Source organism: Rhamphochromis sp. 'chilingali' (assembly GCF_963969265.1).
Source record: "Rhamphochromis sp. 'chilingali' genome assembly, chromosome: 18".
Lineage (NCBI taxonomy): Eukaryota > Metazoa > Chordata > Actinopteri > Cichliformes > Cichlidae > Rhamphochromis > Rhamphochromis sp. 'chilingali'.
Window position 1 is genome coordinate 17,526,548 of NC_137945.1, and position 11,399 is coordinate 17,537,946.

Genomic DNA, 11,399 nt, shown 5'->3' on the forward strand with positions numbered 1-11,399 from the left:
GTAAAGGTGTGTGTGTGTGTGTGTGTGTGTGTGTGTGTGTGTGTGTGTGTGTGTGTGTGTGTGTGTGTGTGCGCGCATCAAAACTTACATTAAATTTATTATTATTGGTAATTTTGCCATTTAATATAAGGTACTTTAGAGCTTTTAGTGAAGCTGTACAATCATGGCCACTTTTCGTTTTTTTTCAGGAAGGTACGATGCTCTGAATTTGGAACTACTTCTATGTACTTGTATATGAACGTTCCTGTGTAATATGTCTGATTACTGAAGAAGGAACAGAAGGCCGAGCATAAAACAAATGAATAAAAGTGAATTTAAAAACAAACAAACAAACAAACACAAAAAACAAACAAAGAGGGGTATGTAACTTGATGATCTGGACATGTGACAGCAAAAAAATCAAATTAAATCAAAATGAATAAATAAATAAATAAAAAATATATCATAATTTCTGTTTCTATGCTCTTCTTTTATTTAATCCGCACTAGCTAAATTAGGGAAATATCGTCATTTGTTTCATTGTAGCCTAAAGGGATTTACACATACCTTTATCAATATTTTAAAAATTACATCATGAAATCCGATTAATCAGTCTAACAGAGTCACCAATAAAGATATTTTGAGTGAAGAAATTGGTATTATAACACTTATCATAACACTTTAATTCATAGTGAAGTATTAATATTTTAAATGTTAGTGATAAGAAAAATAATCAGAAATAAGAAAGCAGTCATCCCTTTTAAACTGTATGGATTGTAATTGTTTTTACTAACACTATAAATTATGCATTCATGTATCGTATTTTTTTATATTTTCTGATAAAATAATACCAATTATTATTGTTTACATAGACCTTTTAGCCAGTCGGATTTCTAAAATCAGCTGCAAGACAAGTTAAAACGTTTCTTTATATTTGAAATTTGTGTTATCTCCAAATTCTTAATCGAGCACCACAGATGGATTTGATTAAAACCTACAGCCACACAATTACAGTGACTGTTCAGAGACCACAAAAACCACAATCACTGTCCAGCAAATGCCATCAGTAATAATAATAATAATAATAATAATAATAATAATAATAATAATTGGAACACCTTTAAAATGTTTCGTTCAAACCTTGGAGACATATCTTCTTTCATTGTCAAGTAATTTATTCACAAACACATTTACACCCATGCATGTAAAAAATAAGGAGGAACATGAGACTCGGAGCCTGCATTGTGGGCTCCCTGACAGACCACTTCACATGACAGATGTTAAGTTATTCACACATGCATTTAGTGCAAATGTCTCAGCTGAAAGTGCACACTCAAGCATGACGGGCTCGTTGCCCCGAGGAGTCTCTGTAAATATACCTGGGACGTGTGTGGAGCTGCACAATGCAGGCAGGATTAGTCGAAATAACACACAGAAATATAATGTATGCTTTCTCAAAATTTATACAATAAAATTCACGTAATATATTAATTTACAAGGTCTTCCTAATTTGCGGTGCTTTAGTGGGAGCTATTCTACAATCATGTGCCGCTTCGGAAGTAAAGCATGAACTCATGCACAAAACGAAGCTGTTCGGTACAAATGAATTAAGCCTATTTTACTGGGAGGTGGACGACGATGGGCCTTGATCCTCTGACTCTGAAGGACTTGAAGTGTTTAGGAATTGCCCGGTTGCTCCAACGTACAGCCTGGATCGCATTGGCCATTTCTGTAGGGGGAAAACAGAAACTAATAAATCGAAATATTTAAATTGGTAAAATAATTTCTAAAAGCAGAGCTCGGTGGTGTGACAGGATTTTCTGCATCTATAGGATAAAGGCTGTGCTAACTTCTTATATTTTAAAAAGTGAGAAATTTCTAACAGAACATGATCACCAAAATAATTTTAGAATAAAACAATTAATGAAGAATTGAAAACAAAACTAGATCTCTAGTGATTAATGCTTATTAACACTGACCTTCACCGGGTGCAGGTAGCCTTCGCCTTTCAGTGAGTGTAACGCCTCTGTTTGTTTCGTGCCCTCTCCTTCCTCTGTGCCTTCTTCCTGCAGAGTTCGAGTCAGATGGGCAATATAGGTGGTGGCCAGTATCAGCACGTCGAGTTTGGACAGCTTGGTGTCCGGCGGCACTGACGGCAAAGTCCTTTGAAGCTCCAAGAAGGCGTTCCTCAGCGTCTGTACCCGGCTCCTCTCCCTCGCCGCATTCGCTGCTGCCGGGCGTCCGATCCCGCCGCTCTGGAGCACTCTGGCCCGGTGGAGCTCCTGACGACGACCGTCTGGACTCGGGCTGGAGCTCGGGCTGGATCCTGGACTGTCATCCACCACTGCTCCGGAGCAATTACCGCTGTCCATTCGGAGCGTCTGTCTTCCAACCATCGGGGTGCACTTACTGACCTGGATGAAGAGGTTTTAGGTTAGCCTATACCTGCCCACTGTAGCTGCACATTTTATTTGAACTCTAGCTGTAACTTTCAGCCATTTTACAGACAAATTTGAATATTTAATTGAGTCCGCTGTTCTGTAGCAAATGTTCTAATTTGAACTTAAACATTTATACTTATCTACACTATTAAAGTTGCTGCCTTTTGCATTTATTTATATCCATAAGTTAAGTTCTGTGATTAAATGTCAAACTGTATGATGCTGCAAATAAAACAGGAAACACACTTCAAGTCTAAAAAAATCTTTCAGCATCAAAGAAAAACAAAACAACAAAAAAGAAACCTAATCCAAATAACTGACAGCTGTCCAGTTGCACTGACATAAATTTATGCTCAGTAGATTTCCAAACCAAGTCTTTCCCGGCATGAGAGCTTTATCTGTTCGGTAGTCTGATGGGGAGTTTACCTCTGGTACTTCTCAACGGCTCTGCCTCAAAAAACGACATGAAGGCAACCCAAAGAAGACGTCGTTAGGTCGGAGAATTTGCTCGCCAATGTAGAAGAGGTCCCTTTCAAAGTCCAGTTTATCCTTATAAAGTATGCAGGAACGCTGCGCCGCAGTCCCCGTGTACGCACATCCAACACTTCACCTGTGTGCGTAAGTCTCGGGAGCCCTTAATTTATTGGATACACAAAGCGGCGGACAAGTATTTCACTCCGACGTAATTAATCTTTCGACCCATAACACCCGCTCGCAGCGGAGAAAAGGCTGCTCTTTCCCCCTTCCCAACTTATTTCTGTCTGGGGGCAGCAGAGGCTCGTTTTCAACGCCAGAGGCAGGGCTCTCTTTTGCTTCAACTCCGATATGTGCAGGCCGTATCCCACTCTAATTGGCTGCGAACTTGACACTGTATTTTCTTCATAAGCCTATCACCAAAAAAAGAAAAGAAAAAAAAAGTGGCATTGGGGAGAAGTTTGGTCACAATTACCTCAAATATGCTCCTTAAGGTCAGAAACAAAAGGCTGGTCTACCAAAACACTATTTGCAATAGACCATGAAGCCAAACTGACAAGGGTAAGGTGATATGCAAAACATGTGACGAATTGCCAGAGTGTCTTGAATTGCAAACTCATTGGAACAGCTAATAAATAAACTCCAGCACTGCAATCAACAGGCAGGCGTTGAGGAAATTCTTGTGAGACTCATAAATTAATCACTCTGATTTTCAGGGCTCCAAACAGAGATGTCGGCAAATTAATGAAAGGAATTATTCATAATATGTGTATCCTCAGAGTGTTCTTAATAAACATTGTTTTTGTAAGGATGGGGTAACAGTATTGCTTCGGGCCACTAATTATAAGGAGAAGTAAGGGAAGGTTAAGTAAGCTTGTTTCCCTAATTATCCCGCATCTTTCAGGGTTACGCACCCACGTGGCTCCCCAAAAACTCAAAGTAACGACGATGAGACCAAATATGTCCGCGTTGTGGCTTTATATGTTATAAAAGAGGACGGAATCATTTATCACGGCTGTTTAAATAGAAGCACACGCTGTTAGTTTTGGATAATGTAAAGACTTGTAATAATAAAGCAGAGCGATCATTTAGATTGTGCCACTCTGGATCTCCATGTTCACTTATTTGCTGACATGCATTTAGAAGAAAAATGACATCACAGGAAATGCATTGCAACTAGCAGTTTGGGTTTGGACAAATTATTTAAATCATCAGACACCCCCCCCCCCCACTCACACAAAGCAATTATCAATAAAACAGCTGTAAAAAAAAACATTAAATAAGTGTCTTTATTTTTTCCCCACAATGGTTATTAATTTTAGTTACTTATTATTTCAATATAATGAAATCACTTTAGAATATGCTGTAAAAACATGCCATAGGTGAAGGAAGCTGCAGTGACTCTGAGTTCCCTGCAGTTTTGCAGATATAATAATCAAGATGGATAAACAAGGCACAAGCACGGTTAGTCGTGGGTGAAGATTTTGGTGCACTTGTAGGTTTGTCTTAAAGCAACCACATGACTGCAGACAGCTGATGAGACAGCTAAAAGATCAAGGGTATTTACAGAAACTGGAATTTTTCTGCCCTGGAAGATAAGAGAGAGAGAGAGAGAAAAAAATCAAATGCTGACAAATAAATATTATCTCTATAATTGTTTTATGGCTAAACTGAAATGTCTTTAATCTTATGTAAAATCAGTAAAACTGATGGTTCCTTTCAGGTTTTCAAGAAAAAAAGATAGGAAGGAGAATGAAGCAAAACTAACTGACTCTTACAATAAAATATGAATTTCTCTAGCAATGTTCACTTTTTTTGGAGGCAGGGGGGGACTTTAAGAATTGGGGTCAGCCTACCATCAGCAGTTATTACTTATGATTTGGATTCAGTCTGCAGTTAAATAATTTAGTAAGTCATGACATAGATGTGCCGAATGTAGGCTTTTTTAAACTGTGATACTGGACCTGAGAGACTGCTGTGGCTTCCACCTCTGCATGTTAGCGTGGCTGTGACCAGGCTGCAGATCCTGACCCATGTTAAATTCATCTGAAATATAAACAAAGCCAAGTACTGCTACTACTACTGAAATTTGCATGGGTGTGAAGTCACCCAGCGGCCTTATGAACTTATGTAAAACTCAATTCAGACTTTTTTGTGATTTTCACATTAATCTAAAAACTGATAGTATGGTTTTCCAGTATTGTTATACATATTAGCAGATCCACAGTAGCCTTACTAAAGCAAAGAAGTGACTTAATGGACCATGCAAAGACGAAAGGGAGAATTAAATAGCAAAAACAGGAGGGAAAAATGACTGTAAACAAGGTTGGTGGATTTTTAAAAAAAAATGTACAAATAAAGTAACTTACTTGTTAGAGAATAAGGGATGAGTGCTCCAGACATCATGCTTATTATTTTTTTTCTTCTTGGCCTCCCTGGATGCTTTCCAGTTAATAAGAAACTCTCTGGTTAAGTCATTAATCTCCCTTCCATCAAGAGCCTCTATAAGAAATGTTTTAACCAAACAAACATTGAAAATAAAAACATAAAATGAACTATTGTGAATGTTTTGATTTTATCCTTAAGAGTGTTTCCTAAATTTAAGTCACAGCAAAATAATGAAAGCGTATTTTCAAATTAGAAGTGAACTGAGCAAACAAATGATTATTATTTTACCGAGGCTTGTGCACACGGTTATCAGGCGGTCTCTGTACTTTGGTTTTTTACACACAGGATTTCCACTCAAATCCATTAGAAACAGCTGAGGCCAGTGGCTGAACACATCTTCTAGCTCCTGAAAATAAACACAGAGCAGGAAATCTGCTATAATCTGTTGTGTCTGAATCCCTAATTATTCTACTGGAAACACTGTGTCTCTAAGGTTATTGTCTACACATCAAACAATAGCCCAGTTTGTTTAAAACAGATATAATGCAATCTTATGATTGCTATACAGATGATCATAGGGAAAAAAAGAAAGGTGTGAGTGAATGGTAATATGAAGTATAAGGGCCAATAGAAAGTGCATAAACAACACATCAGTCTGTTTTAATAAACAGTGTCGCCGGTGTCATGTAACTACAAGTTTTCTCCTGGGGCAGTGTGAGGCTGGCTCCTCCAGCGAGTAGCCTGCAGTTGTATGTTTATCTAAAGGCACATTAATCCAAGCCTGGAAATATGAATACTCTCTGGACACGCTCTGATTGTTCATTGCCTTCCTGTCTTGGCCAAAGCGCTTCCACTTTTCCAGCTTGAGCCGCAATCAGTTCAGAGGGGGACCCCTGAGCACCACGCGCTCCCAGGCTTTGATAAATGATCGTGTCAGGGCCGTCACTCAGAAGGCCCTCACTGAAGAGGAGCCCAGCGCCAAATTGCCCCCCACGCGGGGCGTGGAGAACAGCAGAGGCTGAATGCTCACTGAGCTTGGCCGGCTCTCTCACTTCCACTAATGATGGGCCAGTTATGAACCTGTATTTGACCAGAGCTTCGATTCCCCCTGTCCTCTCTGCCCCGCGCACAGCTAACTGCCTCAGAAGATGCTCCCCATTTGTCACCCGGGCTGACCGCCTGTCATAATCTATTTTAAAAATCCATAATGTTTCCTCTGGACTCTGACCAAATGGTGCAGAAGAAAAAATTGATCCTTTGGAGGGCTGTCTTTGCGCAATCGATAGTGGCAGACGGGTTGTATAAATTATAGGAGACATCTGTTAAAAAAAATGACACGTGTACAACAATTACCTGCATCAACGATCTCCAAAGAAAGTCTTCTGTTTTAAGAAGGTAGTAAAGTCAACTACAAAGTGCTTTCATTGCGTCATCCTGCTATTAAATGCCAATACGAAGCAAGAATTACACCCTTTCAAATAAAGCCATCAACTTTTTCAGTTAACAGATGAGTTTAAACAGAGATATCATTGCCATCATAGCGTCAGGGAGTCTAATAAATCTCATAAAGTGATACAGCGGGGGTTTGCGACATCAAATAGACGATTCCAAGGCAGAGAGGAAAAATCAACCTTCCAAGGAACGGGAGAAACTTGTGCTTGTTTGAAGCTGTCAGCGAGAAAATTCTCGGGGGAATGGTTCGCTGATTTGTTGAATAATTCTGACCCTGTGCGAGTCGTGGAGACTGGGAAGCTCTGGCGGGATTTGCAGGATTTAGTTCCTTACAACCCCGCTATCCATATCATTTCACACATCAGTGCAGAAAGCCATGGAACAATGTTAATGCTGACCTGATCAGGCATGCATAGTTGCTGTGAAGGGGTAGTATTTACTTTGACTTCACGTGCACTCACTTTCTAATTGAGTCACACTGCAGCAGGAGCCTTGAATGACATCAAGTAAGTCCTGAAAACGTATATTTACCTCAATACTGCACAGCTTATTGTCTGCAGCAGAAAAATGCTGGAGCTCCTTCAGCACCGCCAGGTCTCTGATATCATCGATGTTGTTGTTATTAATATTCAGGACACACAGAGATTCCTGAACAAAGAATTTACAGAATTCATATGAATGTAAAGAAAATAGTTCATGTTACAGTCAGTACAATGACAGACTACTACAAACAGATCCTAGACTATAACGTATATATGAAACATATTTTTTATGGTCAAATCAACTTGATATTAAACTACAGGTATTCAAATATGCAACGCAACTTCCAAAGAAAAGACAAAAATCATTTGCACCCACCCAAGGAAAATATCTGCAATACCATATATCAGAGCTTAAAGGAAGCAGTACTAGTTGGTCCAAACTACATTTACTTTTATCTCTTTATTCACTTGTAAGCACTCTTAAGCATGTGGATATGTTGTCTTTACATATATATATGTGTGTGGTGCAGTTGCAAAATGTTCACCCTGGTTAGAAGTTTCACAATGGCTCATTTATAAAACGCTGGAACTCTTTAAATTTGCACAGCAATTTCTTTAATTTATCTAAACAAACAAGAAGCTGAGACTTCTGGTGTGTTTATCCATAGCATGGGCAGTAAACGAAGCAAACAGACTCAACTGATTTGTCAGACCAGAGGGAGCAACAGAGATCTCTTTGACATCATCAAACCCTGCACAATATTGCTCTTACACGGATCAGGGGAAATCTCAGATCTCTCTTTCACTGGATGTGATAACCTACACATGGGTTGACAGCTCACACACATCTTTGTGCATGAAAAGGGAATGTCAGACCTTCGTCTGGTCTTTCGATAGCTTAAAAACGTATAATGAATCAACCAAGGATAACTTAAGTTATTTGGAAGTGTGGGAGATGTTTTGTTCTGATACTATTAGTGAGCCGAACAGAGTAAAAATAGGTCATACAGCGAGGGAGTCGAGAGTCCTGGGGTCAAAGAGCAACTTTTCCCCCGGTGTCAGTCTTTGATTCTCCACATGAAGCTCTTTGAGCTGATGGAGCTGCTCTAAGCCCTCCACCACAGCAATTCTGTTCCCCCCGAGATACCTGCAGAGCAGCGAAAATAACATACATGTTCAAACACACACCTCCCACTTCATATATTTATCACCAATCAGTTGAACTTTACTTACAGTTTAGAGAGGTTCTGCAGATTGTGCAGATTGTCTATATGGGTTATGCTGTTGTTCTGCATATAGAGATGCGTGAGGTTGGAGGCAAAGCTGAGGTTGCCAATGTAAGTGATGTTATTATCATACAGGTAAAGAACGGTGAGGTTTGTACACATTGAAAGATCTCCCTTGAAAATCAAGAAAATTAGGCATTAAAATTAGTAAATTGAAAAAACAGAATTAAAGAAGTGTTAAAGATGCTGGTTACTTACAATATCTTCAATATTCTTGTTAGAAAAGTGGAGGTGGGTGAGTGTCTTGAGGTACTCTGGGAAGGAGAGGCCCCTTTTCTTTTTGAAGTGCTTTCTAGACTTAGCAATCAGATCTACGGTCAGATGTACCATGTTGGCTTGTCACAATCTCGGCTTCAGAGAGGATCCCTTTCAGCTTCAGCCAAGCATTCAGCCCACAGCAGTGACTATGGGTTGGCTGTGTCTAAAACATATAAATATTTCCTCTGAATATTTGCTGACAGAAAAGTATTCTTTTTACATTTGTAATAACCTTGTACAGAAATTTCAATGGTCTAAAACCTAATCACGTCATGGTTTGAAATAACTAATGGAAAATTATATGATTTTAGGTGACCACTGTGTTTTTATATAAGGCTTGTGTACTAAAATGACCTGACCGTGAGGTATACAATTATACTTTTTGAGTTTAATTTCCTCAGGTATTAAGCTTAGGTTGTATTAAGTATACAACTGTGTACGCGTGTAGTTAAAAGATAGTGTTGGGGAGAGGAGAGCAGAGTGATGTGACAGCAGGTCTCATCCACGCTTGATCTCAAGGCTTCAGGTCGGTGGTGTAAGGAAAACTAGACACTGATCGATAACTGAACTCAAACACTCCTGGGCCTGGGGTTTTCAGGGACGGCGGTTTGTCACTGTCAAAGAAAATCCACGCTTATAGCAGTGCATACGGGCAGGGAGTAACATACTGAAGTGGATAAACTCCAAAGCAACAGTGAAAGGAAGGAATCGGGTCCTTTTTATGTTGTGTAGCTTCGCTAGCACAACAAATATAGCCCCAATATTAGCCTCTTAACTACATCTAACACGAAGTTCTACGTTTCCGCTAAATATTCTTCAGGTGTAAAAATCAAATATATAAATAGTTAACTGCATTCTCCTACCTTTCAACGCCGGCAAGGGGGTTTAAAACGTATGTTATAGCTACACAGTTTTCAAGCGTGTTGGGCTTTTTTGTTTGAGATCGTGAACATGGTTTCTATGGAAACAACGGAAGTAGCGTCCGCGAGACACAACAGAATTCCACGGGTCACTGAAATTGGCGCAACACCAGCGAAGCGGAAGTAGGCTATTAAGTAGCTAACTGGGGGACTAGTGTACTGAAAAGTCCCGAACAGCTAACATGATAGTAAAACTTCCAGATTGAAAAAAGCTTTTTTATGTTTTTATTTTAGGGGAAAGTCGGTAAACTTTAAATTTTGTCATGACCTGGGTTTCCTTTGAAGGAGTGACTTGCCTCTGCTTATGCAGCAGCCCTTGGTGGGGAGGAAGCGGGATCAATCATTCTCACAGCAAAACTGCTCTTTCCATCTCCTGATTAGTGTGGTCATTAGATCTATGCCGCCTATTGGACAACAGCAGGCTTTTAACTATCTGTCAAAGCAGTGCCATATACATTAAAAACGCTTCTTAAATCATTTTATTTTACGATGTTTCTTTTTCACAGTCATGCAAGCAGAAACCTTTTTGTACTAACGGGAACATACTTCAGAATTAGAAATCTGTTGAAAAGGATCGTTTAATTTTTTTTGGCTGCCCACAATTTGACTTGATTAGAATTTACATAAATGTTCTTATTGCAGCTTTAGTCATGCATACAAATGTCCATCTGGTGATAATCACAATATTTACATATCCAACAAGTTCAACATGTTTCTTAAATCATGAAAGACCAAACATTAGGTTAATCTATTTTAGAAGTGCATATTTTAAATACCTCCTCAGCACTGACAGTCAGACATGTAATACATTTAAATATTTGGCGAAAATACAAACTAGTCAATAGACTGACTGCAAAAACCTTACTCAATGATTTCATATTCCTAAACTTCATGAAATCTAATCTAATAAGTTCCATCTTCGTAAACCAGTACACCAAAAGTTCTCAGTTTTAAGACACGGGTTAAATCATGGTTAAGTAAAATCATTATAGCAAGTGGTGCCAAAGCTCATGCTTATGAGAAAAAACAGGCACCTCCACTCTCCCACTGGGATTCTCTCCTCTGCAATACATGACATCAAAAATATACATGTAGCCATTACAATACCATAGAAAAAGACATCACACAACCCCAGGCCAAAGGAACAGGAAAAAAAAAAAGGGAAAAGAAAGAAAGGCAGACTCGGCGAGTGTCTGCTTCGATGGAGAGCAGGCGCGTCGGGTGAATGGACCCCAGTGTGCACGGCTTCTGTTTCTGCCCTGCATCACTGCCACACCACAACCTGACGAGCTGGCCGCTCTGCCACAGCGTACCACCGAGGGCCAAACTGTGCTGGGAGCAACTCCGCAGAGACATCTCACGCATGGCAGTCGATTCCCGCTGAGCCTAAGCAGAAGCTGTAGTTTGTTGTTCCATTATGTAATGCTATGACAGGCTACACCACTTGAATGACTGACTGGTGCTAGGTTAGACTGAGCGTTAAATGTGACCACACCGATGTGTTATTTAAATGTTGTGCTGAATCAGGGCTATGTGTGAAAAGATGCCGCCGTGCCTTGGGCATTGAGAATATAATATTATGCATTAAAGAGTAAACATTTGGACAGCAGTGTACATCTAATCCACCTTCCACTGAAACCGATCACTGTCCCAGCTACACTTTGCCTTATATAAAACAAAGAAACAAAGAAACAAAAAAAAAACAAAAACACAAAATGC

The 11,399-nt window shown here is 39.6% G+C and overlaps 2 protein-coding genes across 4 annotated transcripts; both read right to left on the bottom strand.

The window, feature by feature from the left end:
* Positions 1 to 1,146: 1,146 nt before the first annotated feature.
* Positions 1,147 to 4,391, bottom strand: tcf24 (transcription factor 24). Of its 3 annotated transcripts, none has more exons than XM_080865590.1 (3): positions 4,272 to 4,391; positions 1,959 to 2,393; positions 1,147 to 1,708 (listed from the first exon to the last, which is right to left on the bottom strand). In XM_080865590.1, the coding sequence occupies exons 1-3, from the start codon at positions 4,272 to 4,274 to the stop codon at positions 1,598 to 1,600; spliced, it is 549 nt and encodes a 182-aa protein (XP_080721716.1). In that variant the 5' UTR covers positions 4,275 to 4,391; the 3' UTR covers positions 1,147 to 1,597. The 3 variants fall into 3 exon arrangements, with proteins under 3 accessions (XP_080721716.1, XP_080721718.1, XP_080721717.1); XM_080865592.1 differs by lacking the exon at positions 4,272 to 4,391 and adding an exon at positions 2,847 to 4,033; XM_080865591.1 differs by lacking the exon at positions 4,272 to 4,391 and adding an exon at positions 2,762 to 4,033.
* On the bottom strand, positions 4,168 to 9,761 carry ppp1r42 (protein phosphatase 1, regulatory subunit 42). Its single transcript, XM_080865589.1, is given in 10 exon segments — positions 4,168 to 4,482; positions 4,859 to 4,940; positions 5,264 to 5,315; positions 5,317 to 5,396; positions 5,571 to 5,688; positions 7,266 to 7,382; positions 8,225 to 8,363; positions 8,450 to 8,616; positions 8,701 to 8,923; positions 9,624 to 9,761. Coding segments are annotated over 9 exon segments (912 nt in total). The 5' UTR covers positions 8,833 to 8,923; positions 9,624 to 9,761; the 3' UTR covers positions 4,168 to 4,457.
* Between the last annotated feature and the right edge of the window lie 1,638 nt (positions 9,762 to 11,399).

Excerpts from the sequence above, each read along its gene's own strand:
- tcf24 (XM_080865590.1), bottom strand. Across the intron at positions 1,709-1,958 it reads GCTACCTGCACCCGGTGAAG|AAATGGCCAATGCGATCCAG; the intron begins GTCAGTGTTAAT and ends TTCCCCCTACAG.